The 25,533-nt window shown below is 40.2% G+C and overlaps 1 protein-coding gene across 14 annotated transcripts in view; it reads left to right on the plus strand.

The window, feature by feature from the left end:
• Positions 1–25,533, plus strand: part of LOC125461111 (suppressor of tumorigenicity 7 protein homolog) — a 180,883-nt gene that overhangs the window by 124,374 nt on the left and 30,976 nt on the right. For 6 of the 14 annotated variants that reach the window (XM_059652441.1, XM_059652440.1, XM_059652445.1 and 3 more), the window contains exons 4-12: positions 391–445; positions 1,003–1,118; positions 6,083–6,151; positions 9,604–9,679; positions 9,923–10,000; positions 13,678–13,832; positions 19,142–19,239; positions 20,888–21,002; positions 23,631–23,703. In XM_059652441.1, coding sequence (XP_059508424.1) covers positions 391–445; positions 1,003–1,118; positions 6,083–6,151; positions 9,604–9,679; positions 9,923–10,000; positions 13,678–13,832; positions 19,142–19,239; positions 20,888–21,002; positions 23,631–23,703 — 835 coding nt within the window. Of the gene's footprint in view, positions 1–390; positions 446–1,002; positions 1,131–6,082; positions 6,152–9,603; positions 9,680–9,922; positions 10,001–13,677; positions 13,833–19,141; positions 19,240–20,887; positions 21,003–23,630; positions 23,704–25,533 lie in introns of all 14 variants that reach the window. The other 8 variants (XM_048549506.2, XM_048549511.2, XM_048549512.2 and 5 more) reach the window with 5 other exon arrangements.

Consider the following 25,533-nt stretch of genomic DNA (forward strand, 5'->3'; position numbering starts at 1 on the left):
TGTGTTCCTCAACTTCTAATTCTGTTGCATTATGATTTTTAATTGCTCCTCTATTGTTGAATGTCCCTTCAACTGCCTAAGACCTAAACTATGGAACCCACTTTTCATACTTCTTTCCCTCTCTGCCTGGCTTTCCTTACTTAAGGCACTTCTTAAAATGTAGCCGTTTGACTAAAACTTTTTATCGTCTGACCCATATGTTATTATGTGGCTAGATGTCAGAATTTTTAAGATGGTTTCATTGTATAAAGAGTGCTATATAAATCTATGTTCTAATGCTGGGAATTGAGAGATTTTCAGCACTTTCTGTTTTATGCATATTAAGAATGTGTTATCCTCATTCCAGTGCAGATTACAACAATAATGATTAGTTTCTGTTTTCACTGACAGAATGTAAGGTGTGGCGGAATCCACTCAATTTATTCAGAGGAGCAGAATACAATCGGTGAGTAGTCCTGCATGCAGTGCTCAGTACCACAAGTTGTATGGAAGCTTTTCATTTTATGGTGTACAGTCATTAACTTTCAGCACGGCAAGTAACTTTGTCATGTACATGTTACCAGAGGCAGCTGTAATCTTCAGTTAAATTCTAAGTTGTTTTGCTTGTGGCTGGAATATTTAATATTACAAAGAATTCTGTTTGTGATATGGCTACATATATATATAGATGTAAAATGGTTCGAGAAGTGCAATACACTCTGAAACACTGACTTGGCAAATACTTTTTCATTTTGTCTATAGGAAAGAGTTGCACAGTTAACATTGTCTCCTCCATGGATTTCTTTTTCAGTTGTTGCAGCATTTTTGGATATAAGGCTTTCATTCTCAAGGAAAGAAAGAATAATTGGCCTTTATATTTGGGCCAAGGCTTTATATTCTATGCATTTGTGGTTGCTTTGAAATTTTATTTTCTGAAGCAACAGTTTCAACTCATCTTGGCTCTAGCATATAAATTCTTCTGTTCACTGTTTCTGTTTTGCTCTCTCTGATTTTTTTTTAAAGGTATACATGGGTAACAGGAAGGGAACCTCTGACATATTATGACATGAATCTTTCTGCACAAGATCATCAGACCTTCTTCACTTGTGAGACTGACCACTTGCGGCCTGCAGACGCTAGTAAGAAGGACTGTAAGATCGAAAATTCAGACATTTGTGAATATTGTGTTCTCTGTTTACTGTTACTCTGTATGATTTCTAATTCAGGATCATTTTTAAATCCTTAAAATCCCTATGTTTTCTGCTTAACCATTGAAAATTTATCATGCTATTCCTCTCATTTAATCTTTAAGAGGCACTGTACCCTAAAATTTTTAGAAGTAGGAACTTATTGTTTTATTTTAAAGAAAGACTGATTTCCCTGCAGCAGACTGGATCATAACCCAGAGTGGAAAACCTTAATAACTCTCTGTCTTTTCATTGTTGCCCTAACTGCTACCCTCAGTCCTAGACCTTGTAGCAAACCTGGCATGTTGCTGTTTTGTACAGCTCAATGCCATTCCAGTCTGTGCACTTATCAAGTTGCCATTGGCAATGCTCTTTACAAATATGAATCAATTTCTTAGTAACAAGTAACACTATGGAAGCGGAATAAAAATATGTTACTTATTTCAGTAAGAGAGTTAGACCTCATCTTTCCACAGTAGATTGTGTTAAAGTTATAACTGATCATTATATGAAGTTAATTTGTACACAAGAATAAAGAACTTAAATGTATAACTATACTGTGCAGTAGAACTCAATTAAGAGTAGTGTTGAGTAGTATTGTATTTTGCAATCACAGAGGCAGCCGTAGGAGTTCATTTTGATGGAAGAATAAATACAGGCCCTAAATGGGTATTGCACTGGTGAGAACACTTATTTTAAAGACCAGTTTTAGCATGTGATTTTGGGTCTTATTACTAGTTAATATTTTGACCTCTCCTCGAGTACAAATCAGAAACCTGCAGGTCTACCCTCCCCTCACATATTGATGTCAGACTTTTTTTGTGAAACTGTGTATGTGAGCTCCACATGTCATGCCTACCGAAGGTGCAAAGTGCACTGAAGCTCTCGCGCAACAGGAAGTTTCTCAATTACTCTGAGACCAAGGGAGAAGGCATACAGGATCAAGGAAGGAGCATTGAATGGCCTGGTTGGGGGGAAGTGTCCTGCACCCACAACAGGGAAAGAATTAATGTAGTGCTCCTGTCAGTCCCTTTCTCTTGCCTGACATTACGACCACCACCCATCCTAACTGCATGACAGGACAGTCTGTCATAAGATGCCAAAAACTAAGCACTTCTTTTTTTCTGGGTGATGCTCATAAAGACTGGGTAGCACAGCAATCATTGTTTTTAGTTAAGTCCTCTAAATTTTTCAGAATAAATCTTGCAGAGTGTTTGCGGTGTGTTGGCAAAGACTCCATAAAATTTCCTGATATATCGCTGATATCCTCTTCAAGCATCTATCCACAAGTGAATAACAAAATGTGATCTACCTTTTAGGTAGTGCTCCATTATCTATAGTGACTAGTTATTTTTTCCCAGTTTGCTGAGCACTGTTAAGAGAAGGCATATGGTTCAAGGACTAGTCACCAAAATATCATGAAGTTAATGAGCTTAATGAACATCGGGCCACAGTTCCTAATGCAAGTTCAGGTCTTTAACTAAGGTGATGCTTTGCACAAAGTGGAAGGCTTGTTAGTATCTGCAGTATCCGAGGTAATGCCCCACCCAACAGCTTCTTGTCTCCCAAATCTCTGAAATCAAACAGATTGCCTTGACCAATTAGAGTAGCCTGTCTGATTTAAAATTGAACAAAGCTTTGTAGTTAAATATATGTCTTCATCTAATTGATAGATTCACCATGGCAACACCTCCACCAATCAGAGTCCACTTAGTAACCAATCAATACAATTTGGTTTTACAGTATAAAGATGTTGTTCCCCTTACATCGGTTTCCTTGCTAGCTGTCGTATGAGCGCAAGACAAAAAGGTTAGACAAGATGTCTGTTTTTCGGCAATACTCAAATTCTGCATGACCAATTGATCAAATTCTATTGGAGTATGTAGTTGGATTGTTTTTACTGCCATTGTACCTATGTTGATTCTCATACAACTATAACAACGACTTACTACACAATTATGAATGATTGTGATCTTGTTTTCCTGTGTGATGGTTCTGAACAAATATTGTATTCATTGAAATGATCCATTTTGTGCATTTCGATAATTTGCCTGTAAATTGTATAAATATCAGTAACTACATTTCTGTAAACTGACTGGATGTTATAAACCCAGAACATTTCCCTGTCTGTCTTACTATGCTACTTTTAATCATTAAAAAAAGGCCAAAGATCTATGGATACTGGAAATCAGAAACAAAAACTGAAATTGCTGGAAAAACTCAGCAGGTCTGGCAGCATCTGTGGAGAGGAATCCAAGTTAACGTTTTGATCCCGGTGATCCAAAGAAGGTGATGTAAGACCTGCTGAGTTTCTCCAGTTTCTGAGTTTCTGTTTTTGTTTCTACTTTTAATCATGATTAGTAATAACTCCTGCCAAATGAATACATCCTTCCAAATTTTAAATGGTATATTTCACACAGCAACATTGAAAAAAAATTGGGAATTTAGAAAATCTGAAAAATGAAGCAAGTCTCTATCAACTTTTGAGAAATGCGACTGTTGGTCCAGATTTCATGACCAACAGTGAAGTGATAGTGCTAACTGCTGATTTCCCAGAAAACTTCCCACAGGAGTCGAGTGATCTGTGTGGCATACAGTTTCCCTTTTCTGGCGTTAGTTTGAATCAGGCACTGAGTCAAAAGCTCTGTAGCAATGATGACATTATCAATTAGGGTTAGCAGTAATTCACTTTGAAATCTTTTGACAGACAGCAAACCAGAAAGTTAAATGCATCGATTAATTTTTACTTCTAATTAACACCTATAAAGTGTGCAATAAATGATTGAGACATAACACAAGATTAAAGTAGAAGCTGAAATAACATAAATACGTGAAATAGTTTCGTCAAAGTACAGAAAATTGACATTGCAACAAATATAAAATCAGTTTCTTTAGAGCCAGCCCTTAGTTAGAAACTTAATACACCCTTAAAAATTCAGTTATTCAGTTCAACACAGTCATAAGTGTGGGAATAGAAGATAGAGCAGATGAATGCGTGACTGGAGAGATGATGCCAGAGGGAGGATTTTTTATTCCTGAGACAGTGGGCTGTTTTAAGGGAGTTGGCAACTCTACAATTTGGATGAGGTTACATCCGAATAGGGAGAACCACATCCTCATGGTCTGATTGGCGAATGCTACTGGGTCAGATTTAAACAGGATTGGCAGGGGTATGAAACTACCACTAATGGAAGTAGTTCAGAGAAGATAGAAGCTGAGATAGAATTAGAAGTTCAAACACAAGCAAGTGATTCTGCAAGGCAGAGGAAACATACTAGGTAAGAAAGGAGTGAGTTTAGCAAGACCGAATAGAATATATTTAATGCAAGGAGCCTGCCAAATGAAATATTTGAACTGCAAACCGAGACAGACGCATGGGGGTATGACATTTTAGCTATGGCTAAGACTTGACTGAAAGATTGGCAGTTCTGCATTCCTATTTATAGGGCATTGAAATGAGATAGAATGGGGGATAAAAGAGGTGAGATGGCAATAATGATCAAGGAATCAAACAATGAGGAGTGACAATATATTAGAAGGATCATCAAATGAGACCAGATGAACACAGAGGGCAAGCAGCATCTCAGGAGCACAAAAGCTGACGTTTCGGGCCTAGACCCTTCATCAGAGAGGGGGATGGGGAGAGGGAACTGGAATAAATAGGGAGAGAGGGGGAGGCGGACCGAAGATGGAGAGTAAAGAAGATAGGTGGAGAGAGTGTAGGTGGGGAGGTAGGGAGGGGATAGGTCAGTCCAGGGAAGACGGACAGGTCAAGGAGGTGGGATGAGGTTAGTAGGTAGATGGGGGTGCGGCTTGGTGTGGGAGGAAGGGATGGGTGAGAGAAAGAACAGGTTAGGGAGGCAGAGACAGGTTGGACTGGTTTTGGGATGCAGTGGGTGGAGGGGAAGAGCTGGGCTGGTTGTGTGGTGCAGTGGGGGGAGGGGACGAACTGGGCTGGTTTAGGGATGCAGTGGGGGAAGGGGAGATTTTGAAACTGGTGAAGTCCACATTGATACCATTAGGCTGCAGGGTTCCCAAGCGGAATATGAGTTGCTGTTCCTGCAACCTTCGGGTGGCATCATTGTGGCACTGCAGGAAGCTCATGATGGACATGTCATCTAAAGAATGGGAGGGGGAGTGGAAATGGTTTGCGACTGGGAGTTTGAGGTGAGAGAGTGGCATGTAAATGGAATGAACTGCCAGTGGAAGTAATAGAGGTGGGTACAATTGCATTACATAAAAGACATTTGTCAGGTGCATGGGCCAAAAGCAGGCAAATGGGACTGTTTAGTTCGGGAAATTTGGTTGGCATGGGCGAGTTGGATCAAAGGGCCTGTTTCCATGCTCTACAATTTTGAGTCTATCTATGGCTGTATGAGGTGTATCCCAGCCTGGGGATGTAAGGAAGATGAAGGCCTTGTTCAGTCATTTTCAAATTGACTCCGGCAACAGGTTATGTTCTAGTGAACTGGAGGACTGCTAGCATTGCAAAAACAAGGAAGGGACATTACATCAAATTACAGGCCAGTCAGTTTAACCTCAGTGGTTGGGAATGTATGAGAAAGAATACTGATTGACAGAATGTAACTGCACTTGGAGAGACCGGGCTTAAACAGGGATAGTCAACATGGATTTGATAGGGGATGGTTATTGAGGTTGGTTGGCTTGCCAAGCTGTTTTGTTGTTCCGGAGACGTTTCGTTACCATGCTGAGTAACATCCTCAGTGCAGCCTCCGATGAAGTGTCGGTGTGTTTTCCTGCCTGGTTTTTAAACTCTGGGGTCCGTTGAGCTGGATTGCCTCACTTCCGGTTTTCCTTCGTAGAGGAAAGTAAATGGGGTCGAGTTCTGTGTTTATTAATTGTTTTCTTTGTGGAGTGCCAGGTTTCTAGGAATTCCTGTGTCTGTCTCTGCTTAGCTTGTCACAGGATTTTGGAGTTGTCCCAGTTGAATTGGTGGCTTTCCTTGTCCATGTGGATTGAGATGAGTGAGTATATCTCTGAGTATTGGTTGTGTCTTTTTGTAGCCATTTGGTGTTTGTGTACTCATGTTGTTAGTTTCCTTCCTGTTTGTCCGATGTAGTGTTTCTCGCAGTCTCTGCAGGGGATCTTATAGATGACATTGGCCCAGTCCATGATAGGGAGTGGGTCTTTAGTTCAGTTGTTGTAGGGTTGATGTGGGCTTGTGTGGCACTCTGATGCGCCGTGGCTGTAGGAGTCTTGTGGTTAGTTCCAATGTGTTCCTGATGTAGGGTAGTGTGATGAGTATTTTGGCGTATGTGGCAACTCCCTGATGTTGTTCGTGTAGGCACCTTCTGATCCAGTTTTTTGGACACCCATTATCCTTGAACACTTGGAAGAGGTATTCTTCTTCCTCTTGGCGTAGTTCTGTATTGCTGCAGTGTGTTGTTGCCCGTTTAAATAGTGTTCACACGCAGCTTTGTTTGTGTGTGCTAGGATGGTTACTGTTGAAGTTCAGTACCAGGTCTGTGTGTGTGGCTTTTCTGTGTACTTCCATTTGCAGTTTCCCATTTGTCCTGCGCTCTACCATGACGTCCTGGAATGGGAGCTGTTTGTTCTTCCCTTCCTCTCTGGTGAATTCTATTCTGGTGAGGGTATTGTTTATAAGTTTGTGTGTCTCCTCTAGTTTTGTCCGTTTAATGATGACAACGGTGTCGTCCAAGTAGCGTATCCATAGTTGTGGCTGGATTAGCAGAAGGGCCGTCCTTTCTAGTCCTTGCATCACTGTTTGTGCTATGAGTCTGGAGATAGGTGATCCCATAGATGTCCCGTTGATTTGTTTATATGTTTGGCCGTTGAAAGTGAAATGGGTGGTCAAGCATAGGTCCAGTAGTTTGAGCATGTCGTCTGTGAAGATGATTTCACTGGGGTCTTGCTGTTGTTCAAGCAGTGCTGTCATTGTTACCCTCGCTATTGGTATGTCTGTTGATGTAAATAGGGCAGTGGCATTAACCGATATCATGGTCTCCTCGTCATCTATCCTTATGTCTTTGATAGAATTGAGGAATTCTTGGGCTGAGTGGATGGAGTGGGGTGATTTTTTGACTAGGTGCCTGAGCCTTCTTTGTAGTTCCTTGGCTAATCTGTGTGATGGACTGTCTGGTAGGGAGACTATGGGTCTGAGGGGGACTTTCGGCTTGTGTACTTTCAGGAGGCCATAGCAACGGGGTGTGTTGGCTCCTTCGGTTTTCGTTCTTAAGACGTCTGCTTTGTTGAACTGTCCTATCTGTTTGAGTCTTTTTAGTGTGTAGAGGATTTTGCTGCCTAGTTGTGGTGTCGGGTCAGTTTGTACTGGTCGGTATGTGTTTTCGTCGGGAATCTTCCAAGGGGATGGTCATGTTTGACAGGATTAATCAAATGTTTTGCGAAGACAACCAGGAGTAATGAGGGTAATGACCATAAGATCATAAGACATAGAAGCAGAAGTTGGTAATTCAACTCATTGAGTCTTCTCTGTCATTCAATGAGATCATGGCTGATCTGATAATCCTCAACTCCATTTTCCTGCCTCACCCCCATAACCCTTGATTCCTTTCATGTTTAGAAATCTGTTTAGCTCAGCCTTCAGTTTACTGAATGGCCCAGCCTTTACAGCTCTCTATTATTGATAGGCAGCATGGTGGCTCAGTGGTTAGCACTGCAGCCTCACAGCACCAGGGACCCGGGTTCAATTCCAGCCTCGGGCAACTGTCTGTGTGGAGTTTGCACATTCTCCCCCTGTCTGCGTGAGTTTTCTCTGGGTGCTCCCGTTTCCTCCCACAGTCCAAAGATGTGCAGGCTAGGTGCAGGCTAGGTGGATCGGCCATGCTAAATTGCCCATAGTGTTCAGGGGTGTGTGGGTTACAGGGGGATGGGTCTGGGTGGGATGCTCCAAGCGGCAGTGGGGACTTGTTGGGCCAAAGGGCCTGCTTCCACACAGTAGGGAATCTAATCTAATTCATCACTTTATGAGAGAAGAATGTACTCCTCATCTTTGCCTTAAATGAGCAACCCCTTACTCTGCGACTAGTTTGTCACATGAGGGGAAACAGGCCTTCCACATTGACCCTGTAAGGACCTCTAAAACTCTTGTACGCTTCCACAAGGTTTCCTCTTATTCTTCTAAACTCTAATGAGTAAAAGCCCAACCTATTCAACATCTCCTGAAAAGAAAATCCCTCTAGACCCAGGATCCACCTTGTAATCATTATCAAGATAGTCTCCAATGCTAGTATATCCTTCCCTATATAAAGGGTACAAAGCTGTTCATGGTATTTCAGCTGTGGTTAAGCAAGTGTCTTGCATACTTTTGGTAAGACTTTTTTTATCGTTTTTATAAGACATTCCCTTTGAAATAAAGACAAAAATTCCAGTTTCGTTCCCTATTACCTGCTGAACTTGGATGTTAGTTTTTGTGATTCTTGTGTAAGGACCTTTTAATCCCTTAGTGCTGCAGTCTCCTGCATTTTTCCCATGTTTGAATAATATACATCTATTCATTTTCTCACATTACATTCCAGCTGACAACTTTTACCCACTCACTTAACCCATTCCTCTGGAGGGTGCATGTGATGTGTCTATATGACTGTAGCACGGTTTTTGATAAGGTGGCTCTTGGCAGACAGGTCAAGTAAAAGTTCCAAGGCAAAGTGGATGAGAGGCAGGAGGGAAAGGATGATGGTAAAGGAATATTTCTATGTTTCCATTGGGATTCCACAGGGCTCAGTGCTGGGACACTTGCAGTTTCTGGTCTACATTAAAGACTTGGACTTCATATGTAGAAGTCATGATTAAGAAGTTCACAGATGCCAAAAAAAATTGGCATGGTGATAAATAGTCCCAAGCCGAACTCTAGCTGAGCATATTGGATATTGTTGAGTAAATGCCCCTTCATAGCACACTTGACATCTCTCCTTCTACTACTTTGCTGCTGAGAGGGTGGTGATTGGCTGACTTGGATTTGTCCTGTTCTTTGAGAATGTTATATAACTAAACGGCCTAAAATAGAAGCAGTTCTTTCAATGGAATTGCATTTATTAAATTTCTTGAACACAGCCATGATCATCTTTCAGTTGCTAACCTGCAAGACGTTGTTTTATTCTTTAGCGAGAGCTGCAGTTTTACCTAGGAATCGGGTGCTTGATTCAGTGAAATGCGGTCAATGGGGCAACATAGCTAACCCTGAGGTTAATTTACATTATTGTTTGCGAGAGATGTTTATTTCAGATTTTCATTTGCTGTGCTCCATATTATCATTTAGTATTCCACTGAGTTAAAAAGTATCAAAGTCATTTTGAGTTTATATAGGTCAGTGCCATCTTTGAAGTTCAACAGAAGCAAGCTTATAGATTAATGCCAGAGAAAGGCAGGAAATCCCAGCACTGAGTTCCATGTAGGAAATAATCTTGTTTAAAAAAGTACTCTTGTTCTGTTTGAACAGTAATGCAGAAAGCTTGGAGAGAGAGGAACCCACAAGCAAGAATTTCAGCAGCGCATGAAGCTTTAGAATTAAATGAGTGAGTGACTTTTTTTGTATTTGGTCTCAATTCCCTTTTCACTCAATCTGTTCCAGTGATTTGGTGTGTACTCCTAACACGTTCGTTCTACCTCATGTATCTATATACTTACTTTTTTCTAAGCAATGTATTTTACAAATACATAAAGGTGAGCAATTGTTTTATGCTGATGATCAACTTCTGTACAGTTTTATGTTTCCACTGTGTCTGTTCTGATCAGACCCCTGTCCACTTTTCATCCAGGGTATTTTACCATTGGCATCCACTGCTACAGCCGCTGCAAGCAAAGAGAAGGACCCAAAATGGAATAAACTTCACAATGTATGTTCTTAAAAAGTCACCTGGGAGTGATTTTAAGGCTGTGATCTTATTTCAAAAGGAGGATGGTGGCTATAAACTGCTTGAGGGCTCTGCTCTTGTGATTTGTTACATTATTTGAGCTACTCAAAGAAATAACTGCTCCTTAATCACTCCTTGGTGCCCATTATTCCCTAACTCACTTTATGTATCTTGGCATCACATCAGCCAGTCTGAGACTTATACAGTCTGGCACTCTGGTTTTATTCACTCGCTCTGGTCCTGTTCTGCAAAAAAACTTCTGACATCATTGCAGTAACCGAAACATTTCAGTATTTGGTTTCTCAGCTTCTCGTCAACATGCGTCCAATGAATAGCAAGCAACACCTTGTTCAGCATGACAACATGTTCCTGTGTGCAGGTGAAACAGAAGTTAATCGCTCTATAACTTGTTTGAGTAACCGTTTTACTTAAATAATCATTAAAACATTCATTGACCATTGCAGTTGGCAGAGCCCTACTGTTGAATATTATTCCACTTCATATTTCAAAGTGGAAACTCTCAAAATTGCCGATATCCTGTAATGCCAGTGTAGATGTAATGGGCCGAAAGGCCTGCTCCTGCACTGTAACAATTCTGTGATTCTGTTTTATTCTAGGATCAAACATTCCGCTGGTAGCTGCCATGGTAGATAATTCTTTCCCATTTAAATGATCACTTAGCATTCTTCAAGTGTGAACTTGGACAGTTAAACCAAGATTTTCAGATCGGAGTTGGAAACAAAGCAAAAGGAAAATCTTGCCCTGAGTTAATTAGAGACCCAGCAGAGTATTTGACTTCATATTTATCACATTTCCAAGCAAAGCTACCACGTACCAAGCTTTTAGAAGACTTAGCTATAATATTTTTCAGCTTCAGTTGCACTTACTCCTTTATAATATTTTGGAACTTTTGTAAACAGGGTGAACTGTCATTGTATTCTGATATGTAAACAGTAACTCTTAACAATTGTCCTGGATCTGAATATTTTTTGCCCTTGTTTTTTGAAAGAGAAAATTTAGCTTCATGGTGCCATATACCTTGTATCTCTGTATCTAATTTTACATAAAATAATGTACAAATATTTTCCTCACTGCCATCCTGATTGCCTTTTAATCTAACCCATGATGTCTCTGCTGCACTTGGCATTCATTTTATAAGAATTACAAATATTCTCAAATCAAGTTAGAGAATTTCTTGAAGTTGCTGTAATCTAGTGTTTATGATACTAAGTTAACAGCTCAGAAATCATGAGTTCAGATTCCACCATAGGAGGTTATGATGTGCATGCTGTAAAGTTTGATGATATTGGGGATGCTGGTTTGCACAGATGGCTAGTTCATGCTAATTCCAGCAGCAGGGATTTGATTTCCGATTTGGCTCAGGTAGACTTGGAACTTGCCGCCCCATCCTGTTTCTGACAGTGGAACACATTAGCAAACCATCCTGGTCAAAAGGCCACCAAGTAATGACCTCAGGATGAGGCAAGAGTCGAAAGTGAGCCAAACACCTGCCTTTGGGCAGAGCACATGAATTACAAACTAGGAAACCAGTCATTAAAAATGATGAAAATTCAGCCATGCCCTTCAAAGAAGGAACCTGAAATTTCTGTCCACTATGGATAGTCCTAAAATGTCATGCTTTCTGATGTGACCTGCACAGAGTATTCAGATGACCAGGATTTCATTATGAGTGCAGTGTTCCAACATTGCTACTGTTCTGGAAACAAATAATTATATTTTAAAAAGTAATTCTTGAGGGATTCAGTCACTGTTCAGAGAGGCTTAATTGAATCACTGTACTCCCAACTGTACTAAAAATTGCTATTAACTCTTTTTTGCCTGTATGGAATGTACTTCTCATTTGTGCTGTGATGCTGTTTTGCCTTAGCAGAAGCTGTTAAACTCTTAAAATTGCAATATATTCGAACTAAAGCCTGGATTGACCTTTACATAATAATATGTGCATTTTGAATCCATATCAAAATTTTTTTGGTCTCCATTTTTTAAGGAAGTTTTGCATTGGAGGCAATACGTTAGAGGTTCACTAGCTTGTTTCTGGTGATGAAAGACTGAGCAAATTGGGCTTATTATTTTTGGAGTTTAAAAAGACAAAAGGTGACTTTGTTTAAACATACAAGAAGGACCCTGACAGGGTGAACACTGAAAAATAGGTTTACTATCCTGTATGTTGTGACTTTGTATTAACTATAATTTTTAAAAAAGCACACACACTAATGAATGTCATACAGTACCTTATTCAGCATGTAGTTACAAGCCATGATGTGGATAATCGATTTATTCAAAAATCAATCAGGATTCCAAAACATTTTTGTTATTGTGATCGGCAGTTTTATATATAATGCTTCCAAATCCAAACAATTTGAAATGTTTTATTTCAAGGTTCCAACTAATGTACACTAGGGACAAGCTTTCCTAGGCCTGCATCAAGCAAAACCTCAGGTCTAAAGTGACAAGCTAATTGAATGCCATGGGTATCTTATGTTTTCCTTTCTTCATGAAGCTCATGATGTTTGATTGGCTTAAGGTCTTGTGAATGCGACATTCAGCTCTCAGTACTTTGCTCAAGTGACCATTTTGCTCTGTGGGTGTGTAGACAGTGTCAGCAAGCTATGCAATAGCAAGGGCAAATTCAGACATATGTGTCCCTGGAAGTGGTTCAGTGGTTAGCACTGCTGCCTCACAGCACCACAGACCCAGGTTTAATCCCACCCTTAGGCGACTGTCTGTGTGAAGCTTGTACGTTCTCCCCTGCGTGGGTTTCCTTTGGGTGCTCCAGTTTCCTCCCATGGTCCAAAGATGTGCAGGTTAGGTGGATTGGCTGCACTAAATTGCCTGTATTGTTCAAGGATGTGTAGATATGGGGGGACAGGTATGGTGGGATGCTGTGAGGGCCTGTTTCCACACGGCAGGGATTCTATGACATGGATTTTTGGTATTTTCCAGCAACTGGCCTGGATAATTGTTAGGAATGGGAATTGTGTTTCTTTGCCTTCTCCATTCAGTGGGAATTGAGGCTTTTTCAAGCATTACCAACAACTGCATTTTATTAACTCAGCATATACTTGGAATGGAAACTGACAGGTTTTGGCTGTACATAGTTAAAAAAATTAATTTAAAGATCGATGCATTCAAGTAAAAGCAAAGTGCTACAGGTGCTGAAATAAAAACAGAAATAAAAGAGTCCTCTTCTTAAAGAAGAGTCAAATCAAACTATTAACATTAAGTCTGTTTAATTCTTCACAAATGCTGCCAGACGTGCTGAATTTCCCAGCACTTCCATTCTTTTTTAAAGGCATTGGTGGTGCTATCGTGGCACTAATTTGCATGAACTCCTGTTTCTTATTTATATCCCTGAATAAATAATATCATCAACTTTCTACAGGGATGAATGTAGTGTTTTAGAAAGCCAACCACTGGACTTTCATTGGCTTATTTGCAGAAGTGTTACTTCTCATGGGAAGTGGAATACACTCTCCTGATGCAGAGAAATGAGCTACAATTTTTAATCAATGCCTAGGATGTTTGCATTTTGCTTAAGGGAAGAAAAACTATTTATGAATGTCGCTTTAAAACTTTATCGATGCTGTAGCATCAAGTAAGGCCATGTCGAATTAAAGTCTAATCTAATCTTTTTGTAGATGTGCCACTGCCTACATTCTTTTGGCTGAAGAAGAAGCCACTACTATTGTGGAAGCAGAAAGACTTTTTAAACAGGCACTAAAAGCAGGGGAGGTTTGTTATAGACGGAGCCAACAACTGCAGCACCATGGAGCTCAGTATGAAGCACAGCACAGTAAGTACCCTGCAACCAGTTTAAACCTCTTGTTTTGATGATCAGCAATCTTATTTGTAGCTTGCTTCACTTACTTAATTTCTTGGAGTTGATGAGTAGTTGTGGATGTCATTGTGTAAGGGCAGAGGTAAATAGGAGATGTAAGTCATTTCTCACAGATGAGCTAGGCATTATTACTTGTGGCCCTGCAGAAGATAGATTGCCCAGTCTCTTGGCAGCAGAGTCCTGAGGGCCAGGAGGTTGCTGAAAATGTGCAAAAAAAATTCTGTAGTAATTTTAATTTGAAAATACTTCATCAGTCTCGTGGCTTTCCATTTAGGTTTACACGTTTGCAGCCAGATCAATTACTGCTCCTACCATCTGTTACAGAGTTGAAAAAGACCAAGTGACTACTTTTTCTGTATAAATGTCAAAGTACACGTTAAAAGCACACCTTTCTATCTTTTGTTAAAAGGAAATCCACGGAAGTATAAACTTGAAGAGAGATTGGCTTTTTTAAATTCGAAGTGTGTGAGACTCCACCATCAATTTTTAAAAGTTCTTTCATGGGATACATGGCAATGCCAGTATTTGTTATCTGTCCTTGTTTGCCTATGGTGAAGGTGGATCACCACCACGTTCTTGAATTGATACGCTCCATCTAGTGAAAGCACACCCATAGTGTTGTAAGGAAGGGAATTTCTGCACTTTGTCTCAAGAACTTTGCAGGATCAGTGATTATGGTTTCACCTCAGGGGAACTTGTGGCTGGCAATATTCTTAGGCTTGCCCTTGTTCTTCTGGGTGCTAGTGGTCCTTGATTTGGAATGTGATGTTGAAGGAGGCTTGTCAAGTTCCTGCATTGCACCTTGCAGATGGCACACACTGCTGCCACTGTGAGGTACTAGTGAATGCTTAAGACAGGAATAGAAATTCAATCAAACAGGCTGCTTTGTCTTTGGTGGCATCGACTTTTTCAAGTGTTGATGGAACTGCAACCGTCTAAGCAAGAGGAAAGCATTCCGCCATACCCCTGCCTTGTGTCTTGTGGATGGGAGACAGGTTTTGAGGATTTGGAACAAAAACAAAGTTGCTGGAAAAGCTCGACAGGTCTGGCTGCATCTGTGAAGGAAAAAAACAGAGTTAACGTTTCGGTTCCAGTGACCCTTCCTCAGTGGAACCCTCTGAAGAAGGATCACCGCACCCGATATGTTAACTATGTTTTTTATCCTTCACAGATGCTGCCAGACTTGCTGAGCTTTTCCAGCAACTTTGTTCCTGATTTAAAGCATCTGCAGTTCTTTCAGTTTTTATTTGAGGATTTGGAGATGAGTTAATTGCTGCAAGATTTCCAACCTCTGACCTCTTGTAGCCACAGTGTTTAAATGGTGATCCAGTTCGGTTTCAGTTCAGTAGTAACTCCCAGGATATTGATATTGGAAGATTCAGCAATGATACTGCTCTTAAACACCACAGGGAGACGTTTACATTCTCTCTTGACAGAGATGGTCATTGCTTGAGACTTGTGTGGCACAAATATTACTTGCCACTGTAAGCCCAAGCGTGGTGTGCCCAAAGTCTTTCAGCATATGGGCATAGACTGCATCAGTATTTGATGAGTCATGACTGGTACTGAACATTGTACAATCATTCACAAGCATCTCCGTTTCTGACCCTCTGATGGAGGGAATGTCATTGATCAATTGAAGATGTGTGTGCCTCGGAATTTACCCTGAGGAACCCTTGTAGTGATGTCCTGCGGTTGAAATATTGCCTTACAACCATCTTCTTGTGTGCTGCGTTTGTCTCCAGCCACTGTAAAGTTGTCACCTGATCACATTGTTCATTTTTACTAAGGTTCCTTGTTGTCACACTCAGCCAAATATCACCTTGATGTCACCAGCAATCAAATTGACCTCACCTCTGTAGTTCATCTCTTTTGTTTATGTTTGGACTAAGGCTGTAGTGATGTCAGGAGTCGAGTCCTGGCGGAATCCAAACTAAAAATCTGTGAGCAGATTATTTATGAGAAAATGTCACTTGATAACATTGTCAAGGACCACTTCCATTTTTTGCTGATCATTGAGATTTGACTCATAGAATAGTAGTGGTCAGGTTAGATTATCGTACACTTTGTGTACTGCACATACATGGGTGATTTTCCATGTTGTCATGTAGATGTCAATGTTGTAGCTAAATTAGAACAACTTAACTAGAATCAAAGCATCCCTAAGGTGTGGAAGCAGGCCATTTGAGTCCACACCGACCCTCTGAAGAGCATCCCACCCAGACCCACCCCCTACACTATCCCTGCATCTCTCACCCTAGACACTATGGGAAATACAGCATGGCCAATCCACCTAACCTGCACATCCTTGGACTGTGGGAGAAAACTGGAGCACCCGGAGGAAACCCGCACAGACATAGGGAGAATGTGCAAACTCCACACAGACAGTTGCCGAAGACTGGAATCAAACCTGGATCCCTGGTGCTGTGAGGCAGCAGTGCCAGCCACTGTGCTGACTAGGGACGCCGCAAGTTCTGGATCACAAAACTTTTGCACTGCTGTCAGAATTTTGTCAGGTCCATTGATTTTGCAGCATCAGTGCCTTCAGCTGTTTCTTGATATCATCACATGGAGTGAAATTGCTGAAGACTGGCAGCTTGAACATTGGGGACCTCAGGATGAGGTGAAGACAGATTATCCACTTGCCCTTCCTGGATGATGATGACTGCAGATGCTTCCATTTAATCATTTGTATTAGCATGCTGGGATCCCTTCTTAATTGAAGATAGTGATACTTGTGAAGCCTATTCCTCCTGTTTTTTGTTTAATTATCCGCCACCATTCATGGTCAACGTGACAAAACTTAAGAGTTGTAATCTTATCCATTGATTGTAATAATATATGACTCAGTCTGTTGCATGCTGCTTCTGCTGTTTAGCATGCTTGTAATCCTGTGATAGTTCTTTGTTTGGGAAAGGATGAAGAAGTCTTTGAAATAAAAGCTTGGAAGATAGAGATCCTTCACTTAGAACAAAAACAAAGTTGCCGGTAAAGCTCAGCAGGTCTGGCAGTATCTGTGAAGGAGAAAACAGAGTTAACGTTTCAGGTCTGAGGTTCTGAGGAAGGGTCACCGGACCTGAAACATTAACTCTGTTTTTTCCTTCTCAAATGCTGCCAGACCTGCTGGGCTTTACCGGCAACTTTGTTTTTGTTCCTGGCTTCCAACACCTGCAGTTCTTCTGGCTTTCTTCACTTAGAAACTTGCTTATACATATTTTTGTGGGATGGACTGGAGCGTTATGTATTCTACTGCTTTTCATTAATATTTTATTGGAGCATGATTTGAGATACCGATATTCATGTTGGATTGGATACAAACTAAGTCTTATATTGTTGAATGTTTAAAGAGATGAGTCTGATCAAATGTAAGAATTACTTCATTCAAAAAATGCCTTACTACATTGAATCTCAACTGACTGCTCCTTATTAAGGAATCTGAGGTAGCTGCTCCTTTAAACATCTTTTAGGAGATTTGAAAGGACGTCATTGGACATTCCTTTTTAAAAATGAGAAGTCTGTTGTGATATGGAATATTAAGGCACCTGCTGTGCTGGTAACAGGCTAATTCAATAAGTCTTGTGTTAATTTGGAGCCATTGGTGTACTCTAAACTGAATCTGTAAAAAGATGGCAATAAATGTTTATCACTATTGTATATTACTTACATGACTCACTTGTGGAAATTATGCCTTACTTCATTTCTGTCTGTAGCATGTCATTTATTTATTTTATTTAGGTAAGTGTTTTCACAACAGCTCATAAGAAAATGCAGAGAAAGTTCCTGATTCTATCACATTAGGTTCTGTGGTACTTAGAAGAGAAAACTTTGTTTTCAAAATTGTCAAGTAAGGAAGCCTTGTTTCTAATAATAAGTTCCAACAACCAAATTAAAAGCAACATACAGAGGAGTCTGGACAGCAGCTATCTGTAGCAACCTTTATCAGGTAGTGGTTTGTAACACAGAACTATTTGAAGCAAGAAGGAAATGAGAAAAGACCAATTCCAAAAAAGGAGATATTGACAGAATGCAGGATAGAGTGTTCTGCAACATTGACAGATGTTCCTGGCTATAATCTCTTCCTTATTACATTAAGAAACACTCCAGCTTTCCCATTTTTTTCCCCAAGAAAATGTGTCCATGATTGCACTGAGATGTAATGCTGATGTACCAGATAGATAATGTGAAAATGTCCACATTTATTTATCTTGCTTTCCACTTCTACCTTGTCTAATCCTAGTAAGTTATCAAATGAATACACTTGTGAATAATTAGGTGAGAGAGTTTGTTAAATGGAAACCTTATAAATCCCTGGCATCCTGTCATGCCAGACTGGTTACCTAGCTCATGGCTGATAATTCCAATGAAGTGATAAGTGGGAAATGAAGTATATATACACTTGAGTATGGAATGGATTGTTACAGTCTTCTAGACAAGGCATGTTTTGTGTTCACTTTGACATAAGTTTTCAGAAATTTGTAATGGTATGCAAAAGGAAGAACATGAAGACAGCATGAACTCAGCTATAGTAATCTGCTAATGTAATTGTTCAAATCATTTTTTAAAAAGTTTAGACTGTGGTTCAAACGACTTCTGTAGTTGTCAGTTTAGCTAAACATAATCTTTATCCTTTCATGAAGGTTGGCAATGGCCTCGTAGTAGTATCATTGTACTGTTAATCCAGAGATCCGGGTAATGATCTGTGGATCTGAGTTCACATCCTGTCATAGCAGATGTTGGAATTTGAATTCTATGAAAGAAATCTGGAATTCAGAGTCTAGAGATGACCATGAAATCATTGTCAATTGTTGGGAAAAACCCATCTGGTTCACTTTTAGGGAAGGAGACTGCCATCTTTACCTCATCTAGCCTACATTTGATTGCAGACCCATAGCAATGTGGTTAACTCTTAACTGCCCTCTGGACTATTGGGGACAGAAAATAAATGCTGAACCGGCCAGTGATGTCATTGTCCTGTGCATGAATAATAACAAAAAATTCCCAAAAGTTTTTGTGTCTGCAGTATTGTAAAATCAAACAATTCTTTGAGAATGTTAACTATTTTCCAGGTACCCTAAGTACCCACTTACTTGGCAGAAGTTTAAAAGAAAAATGGTTTTTCTGCATTCTGAGTTTTGATGCAGGAAATTAATTGAAGGTCGGTAGCTTTGAGGCATTGGATGGCCAGTTTCTGCCTATAGAATAGATGAGTTGTTGTGCTGACTGCAGCAAACGTACTTGTTCACATAGGATTATCTGTCTTTCAGGGAGGGACACAAATGTATTAGTTTACATTAAGAGAAGATTGGCAATGTGTTCGCGAAAACTGGGAAGGACAAGAGAAGCGGTAAAAATGATGCGGGATGTGAGTAAGAGCTGACGTATCACAAATATCCAAGTGTGGCTGGTTGCACATGATCATCTGTTTAAAAGGACTGAAATGACAATTGCAAAGGTGAATTACCCCTACTCAATGTGCCACATTTTTTGCACAACCGTGGAGATGATACCAATTTGGCCAATAATTTTCTGCCTGGCTGTAGGCAGCTTCCTGCCTCTGTCCCATTCAGAATGTGTTGATTCAGTAGATAAATGGTAACCTACCTGTAATCAATATGTAGCTAATTTGGCACCAATATGGGCCTGATAAGGCCACACTGTCAATGACAATTGGAGTATTCCATTCAGCATGGGTGATCCCCTGTGCATGAGACTAAAGCACTGCCCAGAGATGGATGCACTCTATCGACCATTTTACCCCTCAAGAGTAGTGGACTGGCTCATTTTAATATCACTTTTTGAAAATGTCTTCAAAGGAGGCTTCTGATTTGACGCGTTTGTTCTCACCCATCTGCACCAGCAGCTTCAACCTGTGAAGGTGGTGCTGCCAAACACTGAGGGATGAAAGATCTTCTACTGGCCTTGCAGTATCAAGACCCCAGCCTCTGTGCTTAACTTGAGAGTGAGTGAGCTCCCTGAACAATAATGAACCATTGCAGTGGCCAGCAGGTGACTGTGCAATCTGAAGTTGGGACCCAGAAATGCATCAACGTCAGGGTCCCAACCCCAGAACTAAAATCCAGCCCAATGTGACTGGTCCCAGCAGCCATTCAAGACCGATATGAACCATGAACCCTCTAAGCCATATCCAATTGTAACAATCAGAAATAATGGGAACTGCAGATGCTGGAGAATCCAAGATAACAAAGTGTGAAGCTGGATGAACACAGCAGGCCAAGCAGCGTCTCAGGAGCACAAAAGCTGATGTTTAGGGCCTAGACCCTTCATCAGAGAGGGTCTGATGAAGGGTCTAGGCCCAAAACGTCAGCTTTTGTGCTCCTGAGATGCTGCTTGGCCTGCTGTGTTCATCCAGCTTCACACTTTGTTATCTCCAGTAGTAACAATATTGCTCCTAGAATTTGACTGAAAACACACAAAGACATTGTGATAATGTTGACACTTAAATCTCTCCTTTACTGTTCAAATTTAAGAATGCAAGCAAAGCAAAATGCGTATAACCTTAAATTCAAATTATACCTGACTGCTTATCAGTGCTTGTTGTGGTTCTATACAGAGCAACAAGATCTGCAAACTATAAGTCTTAACATTTTTTCCTTGCAATGTATTGCACCAGCCTCCTTTAATAAACCATTCATCTCTTATGTCAACATTGTGAGCTACAGCTTAACTATTTTCAAGAACTAGTTTAAAAATACACATCTCTTGATGGTAAATTCTGGAACATAAGCAAACCATTTGAACAATTAATCCAGCTTTATTAGCTATAACATAAAATTGCAAATGCACTGCAGGATCAGCGCAGAATCCAAAATCAAAATCACATATAAGATATCAATGCTTCATTATTAACGCACATTGACAAATGTTCTGATCTGTTGAAAGTGTGTAATCCAAATGTGTCATTATTGTTACTGTCTTTATTTTTCATTAATCTTGAACTTATTGTCTATGGTAGTTCTCGATGTAATTGTCAATTTGATTTTTGTTTACAGCTGATGAAGGAGTTTCCCCTTCTCAGTATGTTCAACATTCATGAAAATTTACTGGAGGCACTTTTAGAGCTACAGGCTTATGCTGACGTGCAAGCTGTTTTAGCCAAATATGACGGTAAGCCCTTGTTAAGTATTAAAATCAGAGGATTTTTAAATGCTTGAGGAAAGGCTGGAAATTATTTGGTTTCACAGCAACAACTTTACATACCCTGTGGTGCCTTTAAATGTAGCAAAATGACCCATAGCACTTCACTGAAGTTTTAATGAAATTGTCTGCTGTCAAATAAGCTTTTTGTCTGATTGTAGTCAGAAGGTGCTATTTCGAGTTTATATTTCTGCCCTAATTTCCAGAAAATATTTCTGAACCTATCCTTCTCAAGCAGCAGGGGGCATTGTTTCATAACAAGAGGCAATCTTTCAGTCCTATATCTGCTCAACATTTTTTAATAAATGGAACTAGACTGCAAGTACTGTAAGCTCAGAGATAGTAAGAACTGCAGTGATAACACAGTCTGGAGCTGGAGGAACACAGCAGGCCAGGCAGCACTGTACTTTAAGCTGCTCATTTATGGAGGGAATATCAGTTGAACTGATGACCATCCGCTAATGTAAAGCTTTCAGTCGGTCACTGAATCACCAGCAGGTTTGCAGAGGCTGTGCCTTTACTTTCTCTGTGCCCTGGGTGAATGGAAATTAACTGTGATGTTCCATTGCTGTTGGCTTAGGGAAGCCTTTGTACCACAAACAGAAGGTCAAGCATGGGAACTTGTATCTGAATGGCTTAATGTAGAATCATGTGTTCCATTCTCCAATTAGTTTGCTACACTCAAAAGTGAAAGTGTGCCTTCATTTACCTGAAACGTGGGTGGCTAAGAGAATGTTCTTCGGCTGTGATCTTCACAGCATGCTCATGCGGGAACCCAGGCTGGTCCACATAGTGCATTTAGATAAAGCCCACTTCCTTTATCACCTCTATCTTTGCGTATTCTTCCAAGGGAACAATACAAACTGTGACTTCAGTTTGGGACATAACCTACAGGGCATGGCATTCCATGAGCAGGCAAAACTTGTTGCAGGTGTGGTTACTATATCAACCAGATTTCTCATATTTCAACTGCAACACATCAACTGCCTAGTCGCCTTTATTCGATTTAACTTATTAATTTGGCTGTTAAATGTTTTAAAATGAATTTCTTAACTGTACTCTTCAGCTGTAATAAATGTCTTCTGATTTATATCATTTGGCCAATCGAAAGAGACATGGAGAAAATAGCCACAACCAGCCTAGCTGTTTTGCTGTGATATTACACATTGGCTCTGACACGGATAAGCAGTTTGAATGGATTCTCCTACCACTGGTGTCCTTCTCATAAGGCTCTGCTTCATAATGACAGGCTGTGCACTCCTCCTAGTCTGCCTCACTTGAATCACACAGTTCCACAGTTAGGACAGCTTGTTTACACAACAGCAGAAAGAACTGCTTATTCCAGAACCCAGGTGGGTCACTTTTGTGTATAGGCACAGGCAGTTCATATTTTGTGTAGGATTATAAATCATTACACTTGAAATTAGCAGTATATGGACTGCGGGGCTATAATTCCCCTCCTCTGTGTGAATTCATGCTGCTCCAAGTTCCTTTCACATTATACACCAACCTGATTGAATGTGTATTACAATTGTTTCATTGTGCTAGGTTGAAATCCTCAAATTCCTACTTTATGGCATGTTGTGAGCGCCATACCCACAAGGCCCACAACAGTGCAAGAAGGCAGTACCTTCTACTGATAGTAAGGAATAAGCATTAATTTCTTCCTTGCTAGTATAATATATATTCTGAGAACAAATAAAACTAAAATCCTAGTCCGGGTGGAGTCTAAATTTGTAATAATTCTGTTTATAAATTTTCAATACCAGTAGACATATCAGAGTACTTGACTTTTTGAGTTCAAACTAACCAAAGTTACATGGAAATATAGTTTTTATTTAATGAATTTCCTTGTATGAACACAAATTGCATCATGTTGTACATTAATTTCTGAAGTTCAGGTGCAGTCACTGAAGTCTCAGAAGAGCTAGTGAATGTCTTGTATTCATGGTACAGAACTGGGAAGATGTTTTCTTGTATGTATTCATGAAAAATCCTTTCATCATTGGTGAATATATTAAAAATGCAATTTAATCAACTTGCATTTTTTTAATACTTTTAAGATTTCCAGAACTCTATAAAGTAAAACAAGCCAATATAAAACCTGGCCATCAAACTAGTGTAAGGTAATCCAGGTTAAGAATAGATGGCAATATCTACAATCTTGTCTATAATGGATTATTTATTGGATTCTATCTACATGATGTGATGAGCTATCAATCAATCAAGAAGAAAGAACTTCTTTTCATAATATAAATAACACAGTATGGAGCTGGAGGAACACAGCAGGCCAGGCAGCATTAGAGGAACAGGAAAGCTGACGTTTCGGGTCGGGATGCTTCTTCAGAAATCTTACTACCTCTTACTATATCTGATTGAGTTACAAACCCACTGCAAAGCCAGTGTTCCTCCAGCTCCACGCTGTGTTATCTCAAACTCCAGCATTGGCAGTCCTTACCATCTCTTCCTTTCATAATGCAGCCTTGGCAGATAAAGCATTTTGTGGGAAAGTCATTAACTATCAAGTGAAGTAAGTGCTTTGATTTTTGTGGTCTACTGAGATAGGTTAATCATGACATCTTCTCTCTTTTGTGACAGATATTAGCTTACCAAAGTCAGCAACAATATGTTACACCGCAGCACTTCTTAAAGCAAGAGCAGTCTCTGACAAGTAGGTATTCTCTATCTGATTAATATGAATGCAATGCCAAGAATGACATTTCTGATCAAAGGAGACTGAAACAGATTAAAATTCTCTCGTATAATATCCAGAAAATGGGTGCGTTGGAGATCCAAAACGGCATCCATTGTGCATGTATTAACTTGTGGTATAAGTCACTCTGAATGCCATATTGGCGAGAGTGTGTCCATCAGAAGAATGCAGAGTACGCAGATCATAATGTCAGACAGCATATAATTTGATATCAGTTTGGAGATTGCTGCACAAGCTAAAGCAGTTTTTTGATTATTCACATCTGAACAGGATTTAGCAGCAGGAAAGACCTGACACCAGTGGCATTTATAGGCATCATTGACTTCCCTCTGGTTGGTTGCTAATTGATGCCATTTTTGCTAGAATTAGAGAGGTTTTTGGTGCTTTTGGAATTATTTAAAGTTACTAAAGCATGCACTGAGTGCTGTGGTACATTGTAAAGGATTTGGTCCTGCCTTAAGACTTCTGTTCAAAGCATTTACTGATAGACGTTCCACTTCAATACATTGTCACTGGCAGAATGAACAGTGGGCACAAAGAGCAGAAAAATCTGCTGGAAGCAGGAGGGTAAGATGGGCTCTCAGCAATAGCCCACATCTACCCAGGGTGTCAAGAGAGGAAATCCCATACCTGAAACTCAGCAAGGAGTGATACAGAAGATCCCTGTACTTCAGCAAGGCCACCCTTACTAAAATCTGACATCTGTTGCAGTCACAACTGTGATCTTAATAGAGGGCAAGAATTGCATTGTCAGTGTGGCTATGACAATATCCAATGATTGTGAACTTGCACACATTAGGTCCTTGGAGACTTTTGCAGGAGGTATCAAAAAATTCTTGCAGTTTCTTACCCACAGTTCAATGCGGACATTGCTAATGCTCTCTGTTCAAAGAACAGCTGACTACATTTCATTGTCTCTTGCCAGAGAACAGTAGATTTGAAGAACATGTGTCCTTCCATGACAATGACTGTCAGCTCTGAGCTGGATCCAAACTGGAAGGGATTCCATTCACTGGTTGACTAATGGATCTGCCACTGGCCTTGGTGCAGCTCAATGCTCGTTATCCTGGCAGTTGTTATAATGCTGTCATTCTGTGGCAGGCTGCTGTGCTGTCAGCATTTGAGCCACTAGAAAAGTGGATCACACAGCTGAGCACTCTGGAGCCTGGCTCTCTCAGTGCACAGCAAGCATATGATGAAGGCCATGCTGCCACATTAAATGCAACAGAGAAGAATCTTGGTCTGCTGAAATGGTTCCACTGCCTGCACTGCTCTGAAGGTATCCTGCAGTACTTAGAAGAGTGAGTGTCAAGATTCTTAGTGATCTGCTACTTGCTACATGAACCAGCCACAATGAGAGCACAGCCATTGCTACTAGTTGTATGGTGAGCAGGTGGAGGAAGAAGAGAGGAAGCAGAGAACCCAGTTCTGATGCATTGGTTCAGGAAGAACTTATTCAACTGCAATAGAAAGAAATGAATCTCCAATTCCCCATTCCATTGTCAGTATCTTCAGTAGTTGAACAGCAGTAGTCCCAGTTTGTCTTCCCTCTTTCACTAATCATAATCATTTAGCCACAAAGTAATAATAACAATAATGTCATTTTATTTAAGAAATGCCTTTATAGCCCAAAAGCTGAACTGCAGTGCAATCTACATTGATCAATTCATAGGCTAATTAATCAGGTTAAAACATAGAAATATGTACCAATCCAAATGGGAATGAGGCAGAGTCTAGTATCGCAAATGAAATAAATCAAACCTTAAGGTTGAACAGCACAAACAAATT

The sequence above is a fragment of the Stegostoma tigrinum genome, chromosome 18, assembly GCF_030684315.1.
Source record: "Stegostoma tigrinum isolate sSteTig4 chromosome 18, sSteTig4.hap1, whole genome shotgun sequence".
Taxonomy (NCBI): domain Eukaryota; kingdom Metazoa; phylum Chordata; class Chondrichthyes; order Orectolobiformes; family Stegostomatidae; genus Stegostoma; species Stegostoma tigrinum.